At 37.0% G+C, this 20,909-nt stretch overlaps 1 protein-coding gene across 1 annotated transcript in view; it reads right to left on the bottom strand.

Annotated features, from left to right (window-relative positions):
- Window positions 1–20,909, bottom strand: part of LOC107655900 (relaxin receptor 1-like) — a 30,906-nt gene that overhangs the window by 7,972 nt on the left and 2,025 nt on the right. The window contains exons 3-14 of the mRNA XM_016443512.1: window positions 14,517–14,622; window positions 14,171–14,242; window positions 12,281–12,352; window positions 11,568–11,639; window positions 11,065–11,136; window positions 10,003–10,077; window positions 9,069–9,140; window positions 7,756–7,827; window positions 6,886–6,957; window positions 6,532–6,603; window positions 3,432–3,503; window positions 1,389–1,618 (exon numbers count right to left, since the gene is read on the bottom strand). Of these exons, the coding sequence (XP_016298998.1) occupies window positions 1,389–1,618; window positions 3,432–3,503; window positions 6,532–6,603; window positions 6,886–6,957; window positions 7,756–7,827; window positions 9,069–9,140; window positions 10,003–10,077; window positions 11,065–11,136; window positions 11,568–11,639; window positions 12,281–12,352; window positions 14,171–14,242; window positions 14,517–14,622 (1,059 nt within the window). The remainder of the gene's footprint in view (window positions 1–1,388; window positions 1,619–3,431; window positions 3,504–6,531; window positions 6,604–6,885; window positions 6,958–7,755; window positions 7,828–9,068; window positions 9,141–10,002; window positions 10,078–11,064; window positions 11,137–11,567; window positions 11,640–12,280; window positions 12,353–14,170; window positions 14,243–14,516; window positions 14,623–20,909) is intronic.

Raw genomic sequence — 20,909 nt, 5'->3', positions numbered from 1 at the left:
TGAATGTTATTTAATACAAACACTTGATCATTCATGTTTGTTCATTGTGCATTAAATAATTTTAACAGATTTAACTTTGAAATTAACCCTAGGAAGAATAATTGCCACATAACTATTGTTTATTGTTATTTCATGTTATCTAACAAATACAATCTTACTGTAAAGTGTTTTTAATACTGTGAGTTTATGGTATGAATCTGTGGGTTGCCCTGTGTTCTATGTCTTTGTTTGTTCAGCACTTTGGTCAGCCGTGCTTGCTGTTTTTAAATGTGCTATATAAATAAAACTTGATATATATATATATACACACACACACACAAAGAACAAAAGCATTCAAGCTTAAGCAGAGCAAACGGAAAAAATAAAGCAGACTGTGCCAATTACAGTACAGGACGTACATACACTCAAGTCGGCCTATGTTTATCATGTTTATACTGGCTCACATCATGTTAATGTTGAGAAAAACAATAATATCCACATGAAAGTTGGCTCCTCAGTCTGATAAGAATAAGAACACGCGCCGCAAAGACGTTCCAGAGAAACACAAAGATAAAGGTGTGCAAAGCAAAGTTTCTTACAGCGCTTTGTGTTTTCTGTTCTTAAAGCACTCTTCCCCGAGGAAATTTAGGGTGTATTCACACCAGGAAAGTCCACTAGTTCACTTGCTTTGGTCCGGAAAAAATACAATGTTGATTTTTTTTTGTTTGGTGTGGTTCGCTTTCACACTGACTTTTTTGCAAGTGAACCAGAAATTGTAAACAAAACCACACGTGTGCTAAAATAATCCATTCATTGGACAGAAATTCTCAAGCGTACCAGAGTTCGTTTGGAACGGGACCGAGACCACCTCTTCAGCTGGGTCGAGTGCCGAGTGCGAGTGCCGAGTGCGATTGCTGTATTCACACCTGCCCAAAAGATCTGCACCAAGGGGGGAAACAAACTTGAGTTCGATTCAATCGAACCAAACAAGACAGGTGTGAATACACCCTTAAAGGAAGCATATGTCTCAAGATCATAAGCTCTCAGATTGCATATTTGACTATTTGTGCACACCCCTAGTTTTCTCTTGTTGAATATTTAGTCTAAAGCATTACAGCATTATTTTAATCTAAAGTTTTACAGAATTACAATAGGTTGTGTTTTGCTGTTGTGAAAAGCTGTTTTATGTTGACTTTTAGGTGTTTTAGTTTATTGTGTCATGGATATATAGAAATGCCACTCTTATCTGATATAGTCAGACAACTATTTTAAGTTTGAAAGGTTTTGTGTCTCCCTTTTTTAGTGCATGAAATGGATTTGGACTGATTGATCATTTGAGATTCACTGGGGTTGAGTAGGAGCTGCATATTGGTTGTGTCACACTTATGTTTGATGTATAATGGACTCACAGCAAAGGGATTTGATGGCCATGGTGTGATGTTGATTCTCTGAAGCGATACAGGACCGCAGACAGATGACGAAGATGTTTCCGAAGCAAATGATGAAGGCGACGACCCAGACAAACACACGCAGGATAATGTTTGCCAGCAGATTCTCAAAGGATGAGATTCCGTCTGTGTTTGGTTTGCAGCTCCGCACGTTGGGAGAATATCCACAGAACTCAAAACGCTTAAAATAACTGAAATTATCCAACACATAAATAACAAAAAAAAAAAGAGAATATAAAAGCAAAGTTGTTTTACACATAATTGTATACTTCATCAGTAATCATATAAACATTGGTTAATGGAAGTTTTTACTCAAAAAATTAAAATTCTGTTATCATTTACTCATGTATTTACAAACCTGTATGAACTCTGTGGAACCAAAAGGGTATCCTGACTACTCTTTCAGTGTAATAAATTGACTGAGGACTGGGGCTGTCAAGCTTTGAAATGACCAAAACGTGTCATAAAAATATCATAAAAATAGTCAATGCAACTTCTTATGTCATACAAATTGAAATTTTAAGTATTATTCATTTGGAAAATCATCCACTCATTGAGCTGTTATCCAATGAATATTGAAGTGATATTTGAAAAACAGATTAGTCTGATTCATAAACGAATGAACTATTTCTTTGGAAATATCCAATTAAAAACTACTTGTTTATTAAACACTGAACATCGTTATCTTTCTTTTGACACTTTTTATGACTTAAATTTCAGTGTGTTAGACAAAGCTTTAATATGGCTTCAGATATAGCACTTAAGTCACATTAGTCCATCTTTTAACAGTCCTTAAAACAGGTTTAGCTGATATGAACCACTTTTATTATTATTCACTTTAATTATATGGAAAAGAATCATCAGGATATTCACCTACAAATTCACCTTTTGTGTTCCACAGATGAAAAAAATAATAATTTAGGATGAGTTCATGTGGATGAGTAAATTATGACAGAATCTGTTAAGAAAACATGCTTGAACATGTTCAAATAAAAACCTTTACCTAATACTTGTATCTGAATGAACACTTTACCCTGCTGCACAATCAACCACTTCAGCCCAAACAGAGGATCTGTTTCTCTATCTGTTCTTAAAACATGCGTGCTTCACTACAACACACACAAACAGTTCTTGTTCACATTTACGCCTCATCAAACTAATCAACAGGTTTGTAAAATGCAGTGCTAACCTTATATTACTGTCACAGTCTGCTAGACTGGGCCTGTCTCAGAACAAAAGTGAATTTCTAGCACGGCTGATATCTGCAAAGTAACAATTCCGAAAACCTCATCTCCACATCAAAGTGCGGACAGGTTCAGCGTGAGGTTCAGAGCTCTAAAGACTTTATACAGCATTTCTCCTCGGCATGCGGCAGTTCTTTTGTTCAGTGCTGGTGTGGAGGGGACTGATTCCTCATAAAGAAATGATGGCATTCCATTGAAAAATCTCTCTGAAGGCCTACACTCTACTACTTTTCTTTTTTTTTTTCATTTTCATTTCCCTGGAGGGGAACACATCTGTTCTGGAGATATTAAATATGATGGAAAAAAAGTTCAAGATAGTTCTCAAGCTGAGAGAAGCAAGATAATCTTGTGAAAAAATCAGGAGTTCAAGCTGAGTTGTATTTACCAGCAGGTTTGACTTTTCAAATGCAGTAAACATTCACCCGCCGACTGACAGCTACCATCCAGCCTACATTCAACAGTAATGACCTCTCTCTGTATCTCGCTCAGAGGGCGAGCTGTGTGACTTTCTGGCTTAATGGAGGTTTATGTTGTGTTTGTCTTGACTCATGAGAGACTGTGGTGTACAAGGAATTTGAGCGCAAATGTGAAGGTCTGGAACATACTGATAACTCTCCATAGAGGCCACAATTCAACAACGTATATAAAAATAAAATAAAAAAATGGAATAAATCAAGGGAAACAAAGAAAGTAAATTAGAGAAAATGTATATATGTCATTGGAAAATCTAAGTTTTACAATAACATTTTAGTATGCTCACATGTGAGAGAGGTTAGTTAGGGGCCGGAACATCCTAATGCTGATGTTGGGAATCTCTACCTCTTCCATACTCCTGCACACAGAATAGACAGATGCATATTTTTACCTTCATCAGGTGTTTTATCCAGAACACAAGAACATTTTAAAAGCCAATAAAACAGCGAATTGTAGACCAGTATAGCCAGATGAATAAACAAAGGCTGGAGAATACTGCAGTTTACATTTACATTTAGACATTTAGCAGACGCTTTTATCCAAAGCGACTTACAAATGAGGACAATGGAATCAATCAAAATCAACAAAAGAGCAATGATATACAAGTACTATAACAAGTCCCAGTTAGCTTAATGCAGTACACCTAGCAAGGTTTTTTTTTTTAAATCATATAATAAATAAAAAGAAAACAGATAGAATAGAAAAAGAATAGAGCAAGCTAGTGTTAGAGGCCTTTGTTGCTTTTGTTGTATTATGAATAAAAAGAAAACAAATAGAATACAAAAAGCTTAGAGAAGCAAGTGTTAGTTTTTTTTTTTAAAGAAAACAAGCAGTTAGTAAATAAATAGAGTGCAAGTCTAAAAGGGGCAAGTTTATACAAAGTATAAAGAATATAATTAGAATAGAGAGTGCTAGAGTTTAGGTAAAGGGGTGCAGAGCCAGTGGTGGTTTTGTAGGCAAACATTAATGCCTTGAATTTTATGCGAGCAGCTATTTGTAGCCAGTGCAAATTGATAAACAGAGGTGTGACGTACATTCTTTTTGGCTCGTTAAAATTAATCTTGCTGCGTTCTGGATTATTGTAAAGGTTTGATAGAACTGGCTGGAAGACCTGCCAAGAGAGCGTTAAGAGTGGGTTTCTTAAGAAGGGGGGTTATACGAGCCTGTCTAAATGCTGAGGGAAAAACACCAGTGTGAAGGTATGTGTTAATGATGTGAGTGAGTGCAGGTACAACTGTAGAAGAAATGGCTTGAAGGAGATGAGATGCAATAGGATCAAACGGACAAGTAGTAGGATGATTAGAAAGGATAGGAGGACAAAGGAGGGAGGAAAATGTTTTAAAGAGCATGCGAGAGTTAGACGAATTGTTAATTTTGTTATGATAGTATGTCCTTTTAGCAGTGGAGACATTAGTAGAGAAGGAAGAGAGGAGTGACTGATAAACATTAAGGTCAGTAGTATTTTTTGATTTGCGCCACACCCTTTCAACAGCCCTGAGCTTAGAATGATGCTCGCGTCTAACATCAGATAGCCAAGGGGCAGAAGGGGTGGTACGGCCTGGCCTGGAAGACAAGGAGCAGACAGTAAACAAGATGTAAGAGTGGAGCAGAAAGTATCAGTAACACTGTTAGCATCAAGAGATGATAACTGTTTAGGGGAAGGAAGCGAAGATGAAACCATAGCAGATAGCTGGGAGGGTGAGATTGAGCGTAGGTTACGTCGAAAGATGACATGTGGAGGGGTTTGTGTTGTGTCAGGAACCATGTTGAAGTTAAGAGTGAGGAGGAAGTGATCCGAGGTGTGTAGTGAAGTAACCAGTGCATGATCAGTGGAGCAGTGTCGTGTGTATATAAGGTCCAGTTGGTTGCCTGATTTGTGAGTAGCCATAGTTAACACTCTCTTGGCCAGAGGAGAACTGGCCCCCCGACTGAGCCTGGTTTCTCCCAAGGTTTTTTTTCCATTCTGTCACCGATGGAGTTTTGGTTCCTTGCTGCTGTCACCTCTGGCTTGCTTAGTTGGGGATACTTAATTTCCAGCGATATCGTCGACTTGATTGCACAGATACTATTTAAACTGAACTGAGCTAAATGATGACATCACTGAATTCAATGATGAACTGCCTTTAACTGAAAATTGAGTGTTTACTATTGTCAATTTGCATTATTGACACACTATTTTCCTAATTAATGCTGTACAGTTGCTTTGACAAATCTGTATTTTTAAAAGCGCTATATAAATAAAGGTGACTTGACTTGACTTGACTCTTGAGATCAAAAGGTTGAGAGCAGTACACCTAATTCATCCAAGAAGTTACCTTGTGGTCCTGGGGGTCGATAAACAACTACAAAATGGATTTTAAAAGGGTGGGTAATAGTGACTGAATGTGATTCAAAGGAGCTGCTAATACCCAGAGAAGGTAAAGGAATAAATTTCCAATCATTAGAGCTAAGCAGACCAGTACCTCCACCTCTTCCAGTCACTGGTGTCCGACTTTAGGATTATAGTTAGGGTTCCCATTAAGTTAGATTTCTATACCACTTAGAAAATCATAAATTAGATTTATTTAATATCTCAGAAATAAATGAAGAGCAAATTACAACTTTTGCCTTTGTTTAATGTTCTACTCAATTTTTCGGCTGAGATCCTCAATCTCACATATGACTCAGAAAACTCCAAAGTTTCAGAAGAGATCTCATTTATATTACAACTCACCAATCTTACTTTATGTCAGCAAGTGTTTAATTTAGTTTTATTTTTATTTCACCTAAGGATTTTTAAGAGTCTCCTGATCCTCTGAGCACTAAACATGTCTTCTGAGCAGGGCTACAACTTGCTGAAAGGAATGAATTTCCAGGAACAACATATGATGTCGATCCAGGAATATGTCCTATTTATGTAAATCACGTGGTGCAGGTCTACAGAGCTCAAGCAGCAGAAGTGAAAAAAAACCCGCTGAGCTGCTTCACTCCAAGACACTGTGTGGAAAATGCAAAGACCAGTGACAGAACCTGAATGCTTGTTAAACCTGCAAGTTCTTTATTAAAACAGGCACAAAATAACCTAAATTTTACCCATTTATTGTGAAACCCTATCCTTATAATGAAACCCATCATATAAGATTAAAATAATATGTTTGTAACCATAATTGAATGCCTAATCAGAGTCTGTATAAAGCGCTCATTCACTGTGATATTTAATTATTGTCTGATTAACAGTCTGAATTTGATCACTTGCTGAGACCAGCAGTCATGTATCGGACATGAAGATCATGTAAATATGATGTAGATTTCTGCATACATCATGCACACATGATTAAATACAAGATCCCCCCTAATACACAGCATCAATATAATAACTTATGTTCTGTTTACTTCTGTTTACTCACAGTGACTGCAGATTCACCAAACTGTCAAACTGATTGTCGTATATATGCGCCAAGGGATTGTTGGAGATATTTCTGAAACAAACACACACAGACACACAAATAGTAAAATAGATATCGATAAACGCTGCGCTATGCTTCTGTGATTCATAAGGCATGTCACTTCTTCTGAAAAGGCTTTCAACCAATCAATGAATCACAGGGCAGATCAGCACAAATACAAATTGAGTAACACTGAAGTATTGCGCAACTGAGGGACCTCAATAAAATTACAGTTGAACTTTTAAGCGTAGAAAAAGGGATTATAAACAACCCAATTTGCAACATAAATAATAAAGTGCAGAATGTGGCTCTCACAGCTGTTTGAGGTTCTGGAGGTTCTGGAACAGAGATGGAGGCAGGTCTTTAATCTGGTTCATAGACACATCTCTGTAAATCAAGTCACAGCAAATTCAGTAGATCATTTTTCAACTTAATCATTCATGAAATAGGCTAAATAAATCTAAAAGATCTTCGAATAGAAGCTCTGTTCTACCATTTGTGCTTATCAGGCTGAGATTATTTGAGCAGGTGTCTCTCTTTCTGTCTTTCTCTGTCTGCCTTCAAATCTCAGCAGAGATTTGCTAAACGGGAGAGTTCACCTAAAAATGAACATTCCGTCAAAATGTATTCACCTACGTGTTGTTTCACACCTGTATGACTTTCATTCTTTCATGGAACACAGGAGGGGACGTGCTGAAGAATGTTCATGTATTCAACAAAACACATGACCAGGGCAAATTAAGAGAAATGGTGCTTCATAGATGAAACTTGTGCGCTATATTCCAAGTCTTCTGAAGCTATATGATAGCTTTATGTGACAGAGCAAAACTTACCTAATGGACTCCAACTCTTGGCCTCGACCTTAGCTGTGAGTGTATACAAACTTCAGCCCTTTTCTGCTTTTCATTTCTGTATGCTTTATGGGAGAGAGCCATGTAAACATTTTTCATCCCTTTTTTGTGTTCCAGGGAAGAAAGAAAGAAATACAGGTTTGGAACGACATGAGGGTGAGTAAATGAGAACGAGAGGCAGAATTTTCATTTGTATGTGAACTAACTCTTAAAAACTCACAAATACAATCTATTTCTTTCTCTCTGGTGCACACATTTTTTATAAGCAATGAACTGAAAATATGATGACAAAAAATGTAATCTAGGGACTCCATTTACTTGTGTGTATACTCACAGGTCTATCAATCTTTGCATATCTGCAAATGTTCCCTCCTCAATGGTGCTAATGCGGTTTCTCCTTAACGCTCTAAACCAGAAAAAGACATACATATAATCGCACCACCTCAAACGTATACCCCAATTCAGCAAGGCCTTCAGTGCCGCAGAATGAAGTCATATACATCTATATGTAAATCAGCTCTGCCTCTATCTCTGGGTCATAATAGAGTCTGAAGATCACACTTAAGAACTATCCATCTGGTTCATGCTTCCAGGAACCATCTCAAACATTTTCAATAATGCTCAAGTACACAAGGACACACTGGCAGTCCCAGATTAGGTCTGAAAAGCACTGGACATATCAAAAGACTTAAAATATTTACATATTTGAAGAAACGTGGCCTGTCGTGATAAATGAAACCGCTTTGAATTGAGAAATAGATTGTCTGAGCTGGATCAGATATCACAACAAACTGTTGTGTCTGATGTAAGATTAGGTTACACTTCAGTAAAATGTATATTTTCATCCTGAGTGTTTCTTTAACTATTGTATAAGCACTTTTGGGCCTGTTGCGAATGCTCACATTAGTTTATTTGTCAACTAATACAAGTCCACATACATGCATCAAAGTAGAATTATGTAATTTGTCATATTTTCTGAATGAACAAGCATAATTTCCACCACATCTCAGATTATGTGAAATCAATATACACAATAGCATTATTATCACATTCTGTTTGCACACAAGTCTTACTTTGTTTTAATCCATTATTATTGTTTTCTAGATTTTCATTGGACTTCTGAAAATTTGTAAAAAAAATAAATAAAAAAATAATGAAATATTCAAATCTGTCAGTTTTAATTAAAAACAACTTCTGGGACATAAAAGTGCCTGTAGTTGAAGACACCAAAATACATGGGAAGAGTGAGAGAGAAGCTGTCGTGATGCTGCAGGCTCAGTCCCTCAGGACAGACTGTCCTTCAAATGCCACTGACAGATCAAATCAAAAGCTTTACACCACTGCACCAGATATTTGTGATGCATATCAACATGTACATCTAAAACATGAGTAATTATTGTAATTTATTCACTTCTGATGTCTTTAATCTACTCAGGTCTTAAATTATTCAGTTCAACCTAAATCTGCATTTATTTGTAAGTGTTTCCAGCCGAGCTGAGAGACTCAGAAGGAGCTGTAGATGAGCCCCACTTCTGTCCGCTTCTCCCAAACTCAGTTGTGACAAATAAACAGTCTATAATATACATACCCTGGATCCCATAACACTCACTGCAGTTTACATTGTATGTGTGGTTTGTGGATACTCACAAGACAGTAAGAGAGGAGCAGTTCTTAAAACTAGATGCCCAGAGAGATGAAATTCTATTCCCCTCCATTTCCCTGCAGAAACAAACACCTTCAGCTGATCACCGGAGTGTGTAGAGTGGGTGATGTAAATACATTATTCTTTATTAAATATAAAGATTTTGGTTTAGAAAAAAACAAACAAAGGTGGCTCCAAACATATTAGGACACTTGAAAGGGGTTCATACTATGAGGAATCAAATTTTCTCTCATTACAATACGAAAATAGAGTAACACTCAGAACTCAGAACTTACTCCCCAGTTAAAAAAAAGGATCATTTACTGAAACAAAGCTGTAACAATAGCTTGTACTTCCAAAATTAACTGACCCAGTTATTGCCCACATTTTACCATCAACAAAGTCGGAAAGTTGAAAAGCCCGAAAGCCGGATAGAAACTATTATTCCTAACACCACAGGTGTGATAAGAGTAACATGTAGGCACGTCTTTCAAACCTTCTGCTAATGCAGGCAGTGCGTCCACAAACAAATCACGGCAAGACATTTCTCAGAACTTGCTTCAATTTTCTTGCCATTTTTGATATTATTCTTGGCCAACTGGATGTTTTAGTGGATATATAAAGTCAGTTCCCCTCAAGTTCACATAGATGTCTGAGCAGAGTAACCAGGTATAGTTCATCACAATAACTAGAGCCATGGTCCACTAATGTTTGACAATCAGAAAGTGTCTGTTTTTTATCTTCATTGGTATCTTCATTAACAGTATATCTATTGTTATAAACATATAGTGCTTTAAAAAGTGGACTTGTGCTGTAGCTTTAAAATAAATGCCATTAGCTTTGATTATTTTCTTATCTAATTCACATGTTGAAGTGTTTCTTATGTGTCCAAATACTTCATAGATCCACTGACAATTAAGTATTATGTTTGTAACTCACAGCCAGTTGAGACGGGGCGTCTCAAGACAAATTGAAGTTTTAGGAAACTGTTCGACAGTGTTATTTAATAAAGACCTGCAAAATACATATATAAACATACTGTTGAGCGATACAATACAATCAACAGAGAATACACATTACAATAAATGAAAAACAGGCATACTCCTTTCTATTTATCCTCCTGTCTTGTAGGCCTATGCACAATAGTTTTGCATATACCATCAGTATTGGGGAAAGTTACTTTTAAAAGTAATGCATTACAATATTGCGTTACTCCTTAAAAAAGTAACTAATTGCATTACTTAGTTACTTTTTATGGAAAGTAATGCGTTACGTTACTTTTGCGTTACTTTTTCTCATTTGAGCTGGGCTTGCTAATTTGTTTTTAATGTAAAAATTTCTATTTTTGGCAAATGTAAAGGCCCTTTCACACCAAAAGTGAAACGAATACGTCTCAGCCATTCTGGATTGCATGAAGCATAGAATGCAGGAGAAGAAAGTTCAACACTCTTCAGAAATGAAACAAAAAGAAAGAAAAACATATGTCATTTTTGCTTATTAATATGGCTGAATTGGATCATCAAAAGTCGGCAGCAAAGATATCGATTAATAAAATGTGATTAAATGCATAAAAGATATTTGTGTTATTTAATACATTTAATTATTGCAGGTTTGCATTGCACTGTTTTCATTCATTTTGAGGAATACTGAATCTGTTTTTGTGCAAGTGAGATGAGTAAATGCACGTTGACATTTAGTCTAGAACTACAGTAACATTTTGTTCACACAGCGCCTCTGCACTTACTCCTGATTTCTCTCAACATGGGGACAGGAAAGTTGTCAGTCAATGAATGGGAAAACAAAGTAACTGGAGTTACTTATTTGAAAAAGTAACTCAGATATTTTATTGTAAATTAAAAAGTAATGCGTTACTTTACTAGTTACTTGAAAAAAGTAATCTGATTACGTAACTCGCGTTACTTGTAATGCGTTACCCCCAACACTGTATATCATATATTCATCAATTTGATCTGTCAAGGTAAATTAGAAGGTCGCTCTTACAGGAAAAATAAAGATTTCAGGCCTTCAAAAGACTTCTGACACAGAGACGATATTCTGTTTTCATCCAGAATCCTACACACAGACAAACACACATCAAATAATGAACATCCTTATCACAAATTACAATATATTCAAAAAAAGTGACCCGAGAACCATCTGAAAATAACCACCCCAAGTCATCTGAGGAGGGCATGTTGAAGCTTTGTTTGGTAATGAGAACAGGTCAGACCCGTCTTAATCTTAGCCCTGAAAGGCCCGAGATTCATTTAAATGAATTCTGCTTTTCTTTCTCACAGAGGACAACCACAATCCATCAATTATGTCTGATTGAAAAAGAGCAAAAACAAGCAAGAAAGAGAGGGAAAGCGCCAATGAAACAGACAGAAACAATCAGAATGAGACAAAGGAAGAGAGAAAGAAATTGCAATTCCCGATCAAATCGCACCTATCATCCCATTTCATCCACTATGTGAGTGTGTATGTGTCTGTGTTTTCCTACTTACAGCCACTCCAGACTGCTGAGGTCACTAAATATTCCTGCTTTCAGAGACGCGATTTTATTCTGACTCAAAAAACTGCAAAAGAAAAAGAAAAATCAAGAGAGAGACAGAATGAGACAAAGAGAAAGAAAAGGCCACTTTAATGGAGGTTCTGATGTTTAAATGGGTTCTGTTAAGCGTGTCATTACAATGAATATCTAATGTATGACCATCACTGCTGTTCCTCCTTCCTCCACTCAGTGATTTCCTTCCTTTCTCAGTCTTTCCCCCATAAGAGACTGATTAGTGAAGTATAATGTTGATTAGTTATGTATATATTGAAGCAATCCTCCGAAAGTAAGAGCCCAGGTACAGATTGAAGCATACATAAACACATAACAGCATTAAGATGCATTAAAATTCATTCTTTGATCACGGATCTGTTCTGCCTGAATCAAGCCTAATCCACCATCCTCATTGTTACATCCTTCTTCCCCTTCTTTTTCTTTTACATGGATGAATGAGTATATGATGAAAGGCTCAGACTGACTAGGATAGGAAGAAACAGATGGGACACTCATAATTACATAGACAGATAGTCAGCGATGTTCAGTTACACCATAATTTAAACAGGAGCTCAGGGAAGGATCAATGTCATGTTATACATGAAGTGTCACTGATATAAATGTGCACAATCACACACACACAGCCATTCATCTCATTTACTCACTACTCACAGTTTACGCAAAGAGATCAGTCCTGAAAATGCCCTCTTGGCGATCATTTCTATACTGTTACTTTCCAAATGTCTGTGGAGAGAGAGAATATTCACTGCAGTTTGAGTTGTCACTCTAGGCGCACTGTGTATTTTTCGCCTCATTAAAAAAGTTTTACCCCTAAAGAAATGAATAGTCAATCGTAGCATCCTGCGGTCAAATATTTTTGTATAATTTTATTTATTTATTTTTTTTTTTTTGCATAATGTATAATTGGTTGCCATGTGCCTGGCACCCAATTCAACAGTGTGCAAGTTTCATGGTTCTTCTCACATAATAAAAAAAAAATCTACTTAAATCAGTATTCCATTTATTCATTTAATTGCTAAGTAATTATGAAATAATTGATTTAATGTTATTTTATTTATTTATTTTGACGGTGACATAAAGATATTTATAATGACAAAAGATTGAATTTGTATAATTAGAAAAGATTTTTATTTAAATTAAATGCTGATCATCAGAGACTTTATTTGATCCAATGAAATAGCATAGCTGTTTTCAAAAATAAATATTTCTTGAGCACTAAATTAGCATATTAGCACGACTTTTTGATCAAATGAATGACGCCTTAGTGAGCATAACCCCAGACTTTTGAATAGTAGGGAACATATCAGTAAACTTATAAGCCCTTTAATGGAAACAAATAATTCCCTTAAAATAGCATATCAGTTATTAAAAAAAACATGCTTACACAATGAACTGACAGAACCGGCATGCAGATTAAAAGCAAAACATAGTTGCTGTGGTAACAAAAATATTTAAACCTTTCAAAGAGAATTTTTTGTTTGTTTATTTACACCAAACCATGAACGCGTGATGGTTGTCTTAATCATGAAGTTTTCCAAGCAATGTCTGTCATTTGTTATGATTAATTGATGAGATGTCTTGTGAGGGCTTCTCTGTCTTTCTTCAGCTGTCTAAGAGTAAATGTTGTCTGGCTATACTGAGTGCTACAGAGTTGAACTTTGATGGGCAATAAAAATGTCATCCTGTCTGAACTCTACAAAGGAAGTTGAGCTTTAAAACCTCCACTGCACTTAGTGACAAATGAAGAAGAGATGGGGGGGGAGTGAGAAGAATGTCAGCTCAAGTGAATTATTGGCCATGTAAACTGTATTTTGCATTTTTGTATTTTCCCATATCACTGCTACATTAGGATCATTTAGGTAAATGCCATCGCACCATTTGCAGCATAAATACAATATACAAACTAGAAATATCATGATTTTATTCCTAATATATTTGTTTTTGGTTGGATGGCTAATATGAGGAACCAGTATTTGCAATATTCTGCCATCATTTGCCATCAAATTCTGATGCAGATTTCCTACTGAGGCAAAATTCATTAAAATATTGGCCTATTATTTAAATCTCTTCAATTTGAATAGCTTGTTTTGCTAACACCAGGGAGAGACATTCTTACAGTTTCCACTGCAATTTTGCAGTTACTTTTACAGTTACAGTCCAACTGGCCAATTTGTGAAGCCTGGAATACACTATACAATGTTTAACAGATTCCATAGAAAATCACGTAGTGTTTGATGGTCACAGACTCCAGTTTTTTAGCTCCAGACTATGATTCCATTCCATCCAGTCGGAAGATATCAAACATGTTTGAAATTGTTGTTTTGATCCCTTAAAACATACACACACATATTCTGAAACCTCTCTGATTGCTATTTCAGAGAAAAGTAAAAACTAATCATTGCAAAGCGGTTGCTAATCATCATTTATAAATCATGACTAGAGCTCAAGGCAAGGAGACTTAGACATTTAAGCTTAGAAGAGATAACAGAGAGAAGGATTAGGGGAGGAAAAGATGAGGTGAAAGGATGAAGTGTCACTCACAGTCTCTCCAGGTGTCTATAGCGGATGAACAGATCACGAGAGAGAGATTCGATCTTGTTACTGTTCAGCTCCCTGAAGGAAGTGTGGGAGGAAAATAGCAGCTATTACATTCGGAAAACAAATATAGTGATTAGTGTCTTGTTCCCTGTTGATTAAAAAAACAAAAACAGTTGCAACCAGCCTACGGTGGGTTACTGGTCCTAGTGGGTTCCACTGGTCAGCCAGTTAGTCTGGCAGACTGACGAGTACCTAAAACCCCTCTAAAACCAGTAAACCTGAGTCAAAGTCAGAGTCCTACTTTTATGAATAATGGAGGTGAAGGTCTCTTGCTCTCTGTTATACTTACAGTGCAGTTACATTAGAGGATACAGCAGGTACATGGAGGAGGTTTTTGCCATTACAGTTCACCTTCCGACCCTCACAATGACACACATCTGGATAGACATCTAACACTGAAAACAAAGAGACAGAAACAGGCCATTAGAAATCCCACAGGAACATTGCTCATTGAAAATAAATGGTGAATGGTATTTGACAAGCAAGAGTTTCCATATAAATAATGAATATGGTTGGCTAGGCAATTTCATTTCGTTTTAGATAAGAAGGGTAATGTGTACTTGTAAAGGTACTAAGTGTGCAATTAGAATTCATTGACTGAATGTGTGTGTGTGTGTGTGTGTGTGTGTGCATGTTTATGTGGTTTATGAGGACACAAATTTGTATAATAGCATGGGTATGACATAGGTATTACAACGAGAAGGTGATTTATGAGGACATTTTCAGTGTCCCCGTAATTCAAAAGGCTTATAAATAATTCAGAATGAGTTTTTTTGAAAATCTACAAATGCACAAAGTTTCCTGTGAGGGGTAGGTTTAGGGGTAGGGTTGGTGTAGGGCAATAGAAAATACGGTTTGTACAGTATAAAAACCATTACGCCTATGGAGAGTCCCCATAAACCATAAAAACAAACCTGTGTGTGTGTGTGTGTGTGTGTATAATGTTTCATCTACAGGGTCTGTGCTAATGATTATTGACTTCAGAAATAATTTGATAAAGACAGAATGCATGAAAGAGGCAGAGACAGATTACCTTATGACTTCCCAAAAAGATAAACTCCTGCCATTAACATGACAAAACACGCCTTTGTCTCAAAACCTCTCAAACCCCTTTTGTGTTTCCCATTAGTGTATAAATTCTGTACTTCAGTTCTTTTCATACATTGCTCAATCCATTTAAAACCAGCAGGGCATCACAACCATGACCATCTGAAAGCTTTTGTTTCTTAGTTAAATAAACTGCTATGTTTCGTGCTTGCACCAGTTAAATTGAATAAACAATGTGTATTGATGTTAAGCTGAAATCAGAGAGAGAAATTCAGAACACAACTAGTTTTGATTTTTAAGCCTTAAAAATCATCAGAGAAGTCAAAAAAAGATACGTTAGAAATAATGAAAAAAAGAAAATTACACATCTCATCAAAAACACACAGTATCAATGTGGCAAAGAAAAGAAACAAAGAAAAATCTGTTAAATATGGTTCAGAATTTTGAAACATTCGTTACAAAAACACTGTTACAGTTGGTCTTCCCACATATTGTTTGTCCATTATGGCTCATAGAGTTTTGACACAGAAGGTAGTTTCAGCTCTTTCAACCCACTCAACACATTTGAGACATCTACAGCTTAATCTTCCAGTGAGACTGGAACAATCACTTTCCGACACATTCAGGCTCTGAGACAACTGGGTCTGTCTCACCTAACCTCAACAGTCAGGAAAAGCATTATTTTTTGTGGGGTTTTTTATTTAGTACTGGTAAGTGTTTGTTTGGGACTGAAAAGAGCACAATAAGTTACTACATTCCAAAGTATAAACTAATATCTTGGGTAACATTTGAATAAAACACTGTTACTCAGAACTGAAGAAATCATGACCCACTCCAAGATGCGAAAGCAATGTCCAATTCATGAATTAAGCATTCTTTTTGAATGAATTGATTGGATGGATTCACAAATTGCATGTAATGATTCATCAGTGAATTTAATTGTTCTGAATGCAGCAGTTAACAACTAATTCAATGATCCTGTTCGGGCGAATCTCAATTGAACAAATTGTTATTTGGACTTGCCCATTTCAAAATGAACAAAAAAACAGAAGTAAAATGTTTTTAGAGTTCAAGTGTGTGCTGCTGACCCCTGATCTATAATAGATCATATACAGTATATATGTAGATCAGTGGTACTGACTCATAATAATTCATAATAATGTAGATCTGAGCTGTATCTGCATCACCAACATTTGCCTTCAGATAGATGCATTTAGATGTATTTTGAGCAGGAAGATGGAGCATATCGACTAACTAACTAAACAGTAGTCCTTGTAAACAAGTACTTGTACAATGTACAAAGTCTTGAATAAACTTTTGAATGTACTTATTGTAAGCAGACATTTATATTTGAGTATACTATTTGAGGGTGTCTGCACTTTTCAGGTACATGATTTGTGTACTTCATCTTCCACTGCCCTCAACATGTTTCAAATCTACCATAATTATTCCAGTGAAAGTTTCCTGAATGAATATTCCCCTGTGGCACTCACTTCCATTGCTATGAACTGCTTTGAGCGGCAGGTCATGGCATACATTAAAGGGGTGGTTGATTGCGATTTCACTTTTTTAACATTAGTGTGTAATGTTGCTGTTTGAGCATAAACAATATCTGCAAAGTTACGAAGCTGAAAGTTCAATGCAAACGGAGATATCGTCTTTTAAAATTCAGGCAGTTTAATGCCTACAAAAACGGCTGGTTACTTCCCGGGTTCATGACGTCACAAACCCTGATAAACCCCGCCCTCGGGAAAAGGCAGCAAAGGGGGCGAGGCCATGCTGCACTGCTTTAGAGAAGAGGAAGAGAAAACTAGAGGTGCACGTAAAAATCTATTCATATATGAATCGCAATTCTGTCTTCTAACGATTCTAATGGATTCACAAGTTTCAAAATCAATGTTCTAAAGCAGAGGTTCTCAATACTGTTCCTCGCGTCCTCTGCTCGCTCTGCACACGCTCTGCCTCTCTCTCTCTCTCTCTCTCTCTCTCTCTCTCTCTCTCTCTCTCTCTCTCTCTCTCTCTCTCTCTCTCTCTCTCTCTCTCTCTCTCTCTCTCTCTCTCTCTCTCTCTCTCTCTCTCTCTCTCTCTCTCTCTCTCTCTCTCTCTCTCTCTCTCTCTCTCTCTCTCATTCAGCTCAGCTATAACAATGAACTGTTCCAATTATACACTTATTTTCACATAGCTATGAGAAGCTTTAAACATGGACATTGCAGTTGCCGTACTGTATTAAAGCTTTAATCAGGATAAAACCGTATATTAAAAGCTAACATAAGCAGTAGCATTTACAAATACCAGCGTATCTAAAAGTATGAGACAACAACAAACAAAAAACATAGGCCTACCATTAAAAGCCGTGCTTGCACAGGTTCTGCACGATCCTCTTCAATAATATCCTCTGCTTCTCAATCGGGCTCAAACTGATAAGCGACGCCGTTTTTTACAATACAACTGGAGCACATGCCGCTGAGGTGAGGGACGGGATGTTTAGACGTGCACTAGAGGCGGTTTAGCCAATCACAACACGCTGGGAACTGATAAGCGACGCCGTTTTTTACAATACAACTGGAGCACATGCCGCTGAGGTGAGGGACGGGATGTTTAGACGTGCACTAGAGGCGGTTTAGCCAATCACAACACACTGGGCTAGCTAACCAATCAGAGCCCATCGCCTATTTCTGAGGGCGGGGCTTCATAAAAGAAGGAAATGATCAGCGTGTTTCTCAGAAAAGTGACATAGCGGTGTGGAATAAAGGTAAATTATGTGAAAAATAATGCGTTTTTAAAAAAACAAAGCATTAACACATGTTAGACTGCACCCCATAAACACAATCAAGCCTAGAAAAAAAAACAGAGAACCACCCCTTTAAAGCCTCCATCCCAGCTACTCTGAACCCTCACTAGAATGCCTATAACAGCTCAACCGAATGCCATAACAACCACTATCCATCTCACACTCGGTCACCTGGAAAATAAAGACCCCTATTTCAATTCACCTTTCAACATATTACCTCAGACCCTAATCCACAAACTCCACACAGAAACTTTTCGTCCCACTGGTGCTCCTCAAGGCTTGTACAGAGAGAGTGTTCTGACCAACTCACTATCTGGCCTATGGAAGTTGTTTTAGCGCTGACAGGAAAGCCTTGTAGCGGATACTAAAAACTGGCCAGTACATCACTGTGACCTGTTTTCCACCATAGGGAAGGACACCATTTATCTGTCAGACCTGAAGCTAAGGAACATCTATGGGAGCATTTTCTTTCCACAGGCAGTCAGAATTCAACGACCCTGCACGCCATGCCTGCACAGACTTCATATATTGCACATACCTTGCATCATTTATACCATAAACCATTTAATAGTTAATAATCTACCTCAACGATCTTCCTCAACCTCAAAATTGTGACACTTACTGTACTGATTTGCTTTATCATCATTACAGATGTTACATTAGCTGCTTTGTCTAATCTGTATAGTCTATACTGTATATGTTGTCCCGTGTGTATATATTGTCTGTAACATTGTGCTACTATAAATAGCTGTTTTCTTTTTTCGATCTGCCCAGCAAAGAATAAAAAAAGATCATAAAACTGGCTTAGACTGAGAATATTTTGGTGGCCACAACCTGAAAATTTCCACCATTCTTTATTGTCAACCCCTATCTCTATCTCTACTTATGACATTTATTAAGGTTCAGATATGATCAAATTTATTGAGGGTGATTGCTAGAATGTGAATATATTATTGCAATAATTACATACATTTGCTCAGAAAAAGCTGTCGTCATTTACTCACTCAAACCTTTGAACCTCACCTCACTGACTTTCACTGTCATCTAACACTGAAACATTCTTTTAAATATATTTTAAAATGTTGTGTTCTGCAGAAGAAACAACGTCTGACAGGTTTGGAATGCCATGAGAGTAAGTAGGCAATCTCCTTAACTGTGGAGTGCTATAACATTGAATAAGACCACAGTATTTGTCATTGATCAGTTTAAACAGTGCTATTTGTCTGTATTTGGTTTTAAAGAAACATGCATTGGCTGTGTATCAGCTATTGGAAATCAATCTGCATGTAGAACACATGAGACAGAGATAGAGGCTTAAATATAGAGTGGTTTTCAATGAAATCTGCACTACAGAACTTTGGTCTCTCTATCGCCATCTGCGGTTAAAACATAAAATCGCAGAGGTTTTTTTCAGTCACTTACGCTTCAGAATACCTCAAAATACAAATCATTCAGCAAAAAGAATGTAACAAAAAAACAAATAAACTGAACCCTTGTTTTAATATTAATCGGACAGTACACTTAAAATAAGCTGTACCGCCATTATCAACCTCTACAGAACTCTTGTGGATGAGACTCCCATCATCTACATCTGCCTTTTTTCCACCAAGGTTTTACAGTATTAGTGTTGTGAGCACTGATCTATAATAGAGAACATATACAGATCAGTGGTTGTGAGCAATATCACACCCCTGGGAGCTCCTCTCAGCCCACATAGAACAGCTTCTTTCAGAAAGCAGCAGCAGTCTATCGCTTGCCATTAAGCCCAAAGCTCTGGAGAGACATGCATAACAAGGGGGAGACCCCGTTAAGTGCTGCATAACATCTGCAGTTAGAAAGACTGCCTCTGACAGGTCCAATCTGCTATCCACCTATACAGTATGTGACAGTTTTGCTGTTCTACCAAATGGCTGAAAAAGTAAAAGAAAAATGGTATTAAAATGTAAATGTTAAATGTAATTTTTTTTTTAAATAAAATTAAATTACAAGAATTACATTTTGCTCTCAAAACAAAAAAGGTTGGTAATTTCCCAAGTTATATGTTGTTTTTTTGTCTTTATTACATAAAAAAATATAGATCGTAGCTGCCTGTATTGTAGTAACGGGGTCCTTGCAGGGAAATTGTCATATTTAGGAGCTCACTTTTCTAGAACACATGTGTCAAACTCAGCTCCTGAGTTTAGCTCCAACCAACTCCGACACCTGCCCAGAAGTTTCTAGCACACCCAAAGACTTTGATTGGCTGGATCAGGTGTATTTAATTAGGGTTGGAGCTAAACTGTTCAGGACAGTGGCCCTCCAGGAGCTGGGTTTGACACATTTGTTCTACAAAATTAAATTAGTTGTCTGTGTTGTCTTCAAGAGCCCTGCTGGTATCTTCAGTGATAGGTGATGGTAGAGGGCAGGCACCAAACTAATAATACGTATATTTCCCTTGGAATCACCCTTTTCTCCTATCAATCGCTAAAAGCTTTCTTCTAGTTTTTCTCTTACTCCTACCCTGGTACTGCTGGGTAATAATGTTCAAATGATCTGAATCTGAGTTTGTGCCACTAAGGTCAGTCTATTAACACTGCACCAGCCCTCTTGCCAGCCAAAAGTAATTGGTGGAAGCTGAGAGGTAGACAGAAAGCAAACGCTTTGCTAACTTCATACATCTTACAGGTGGGCTAAGAACCTTTCAGTTAAATGGTTTCACTTGGTCAACAGAAAGTAAGATTGAGTTTTAAGCAAGAAAGTTTTGCAGAAATGTTTTGATTCTCATCCATAATGGAGCTGGCGTAAACACAAAAGCACAAATCGGTATGTATGACCTTCCTGGTGGCTTCATTTAGCCCAATCTGT

This window comes from Sinocyclocheilus anshuiensis, unplaced genomic scaffold (assembly GCF_001515605.1).
Source record: "Sinocyclocheilus anshuiensis isolate Anshui unplaced genomic scaffold, SAMN03320099.WGS_v1.1 scaffold860, whole genome shotgun sequence".
NCBI lineage: Eukaryota > Metazoa > Chordata > Actinopteri > Cypriniformes > Cyprinidae > Sinocyclocheilus > Sinocyclocheilus anshuiensis.
Note: the sequence above shows the minus strand (reverse complement) of the source record. Positions and strands in the feature narration are given on the sequence as shown.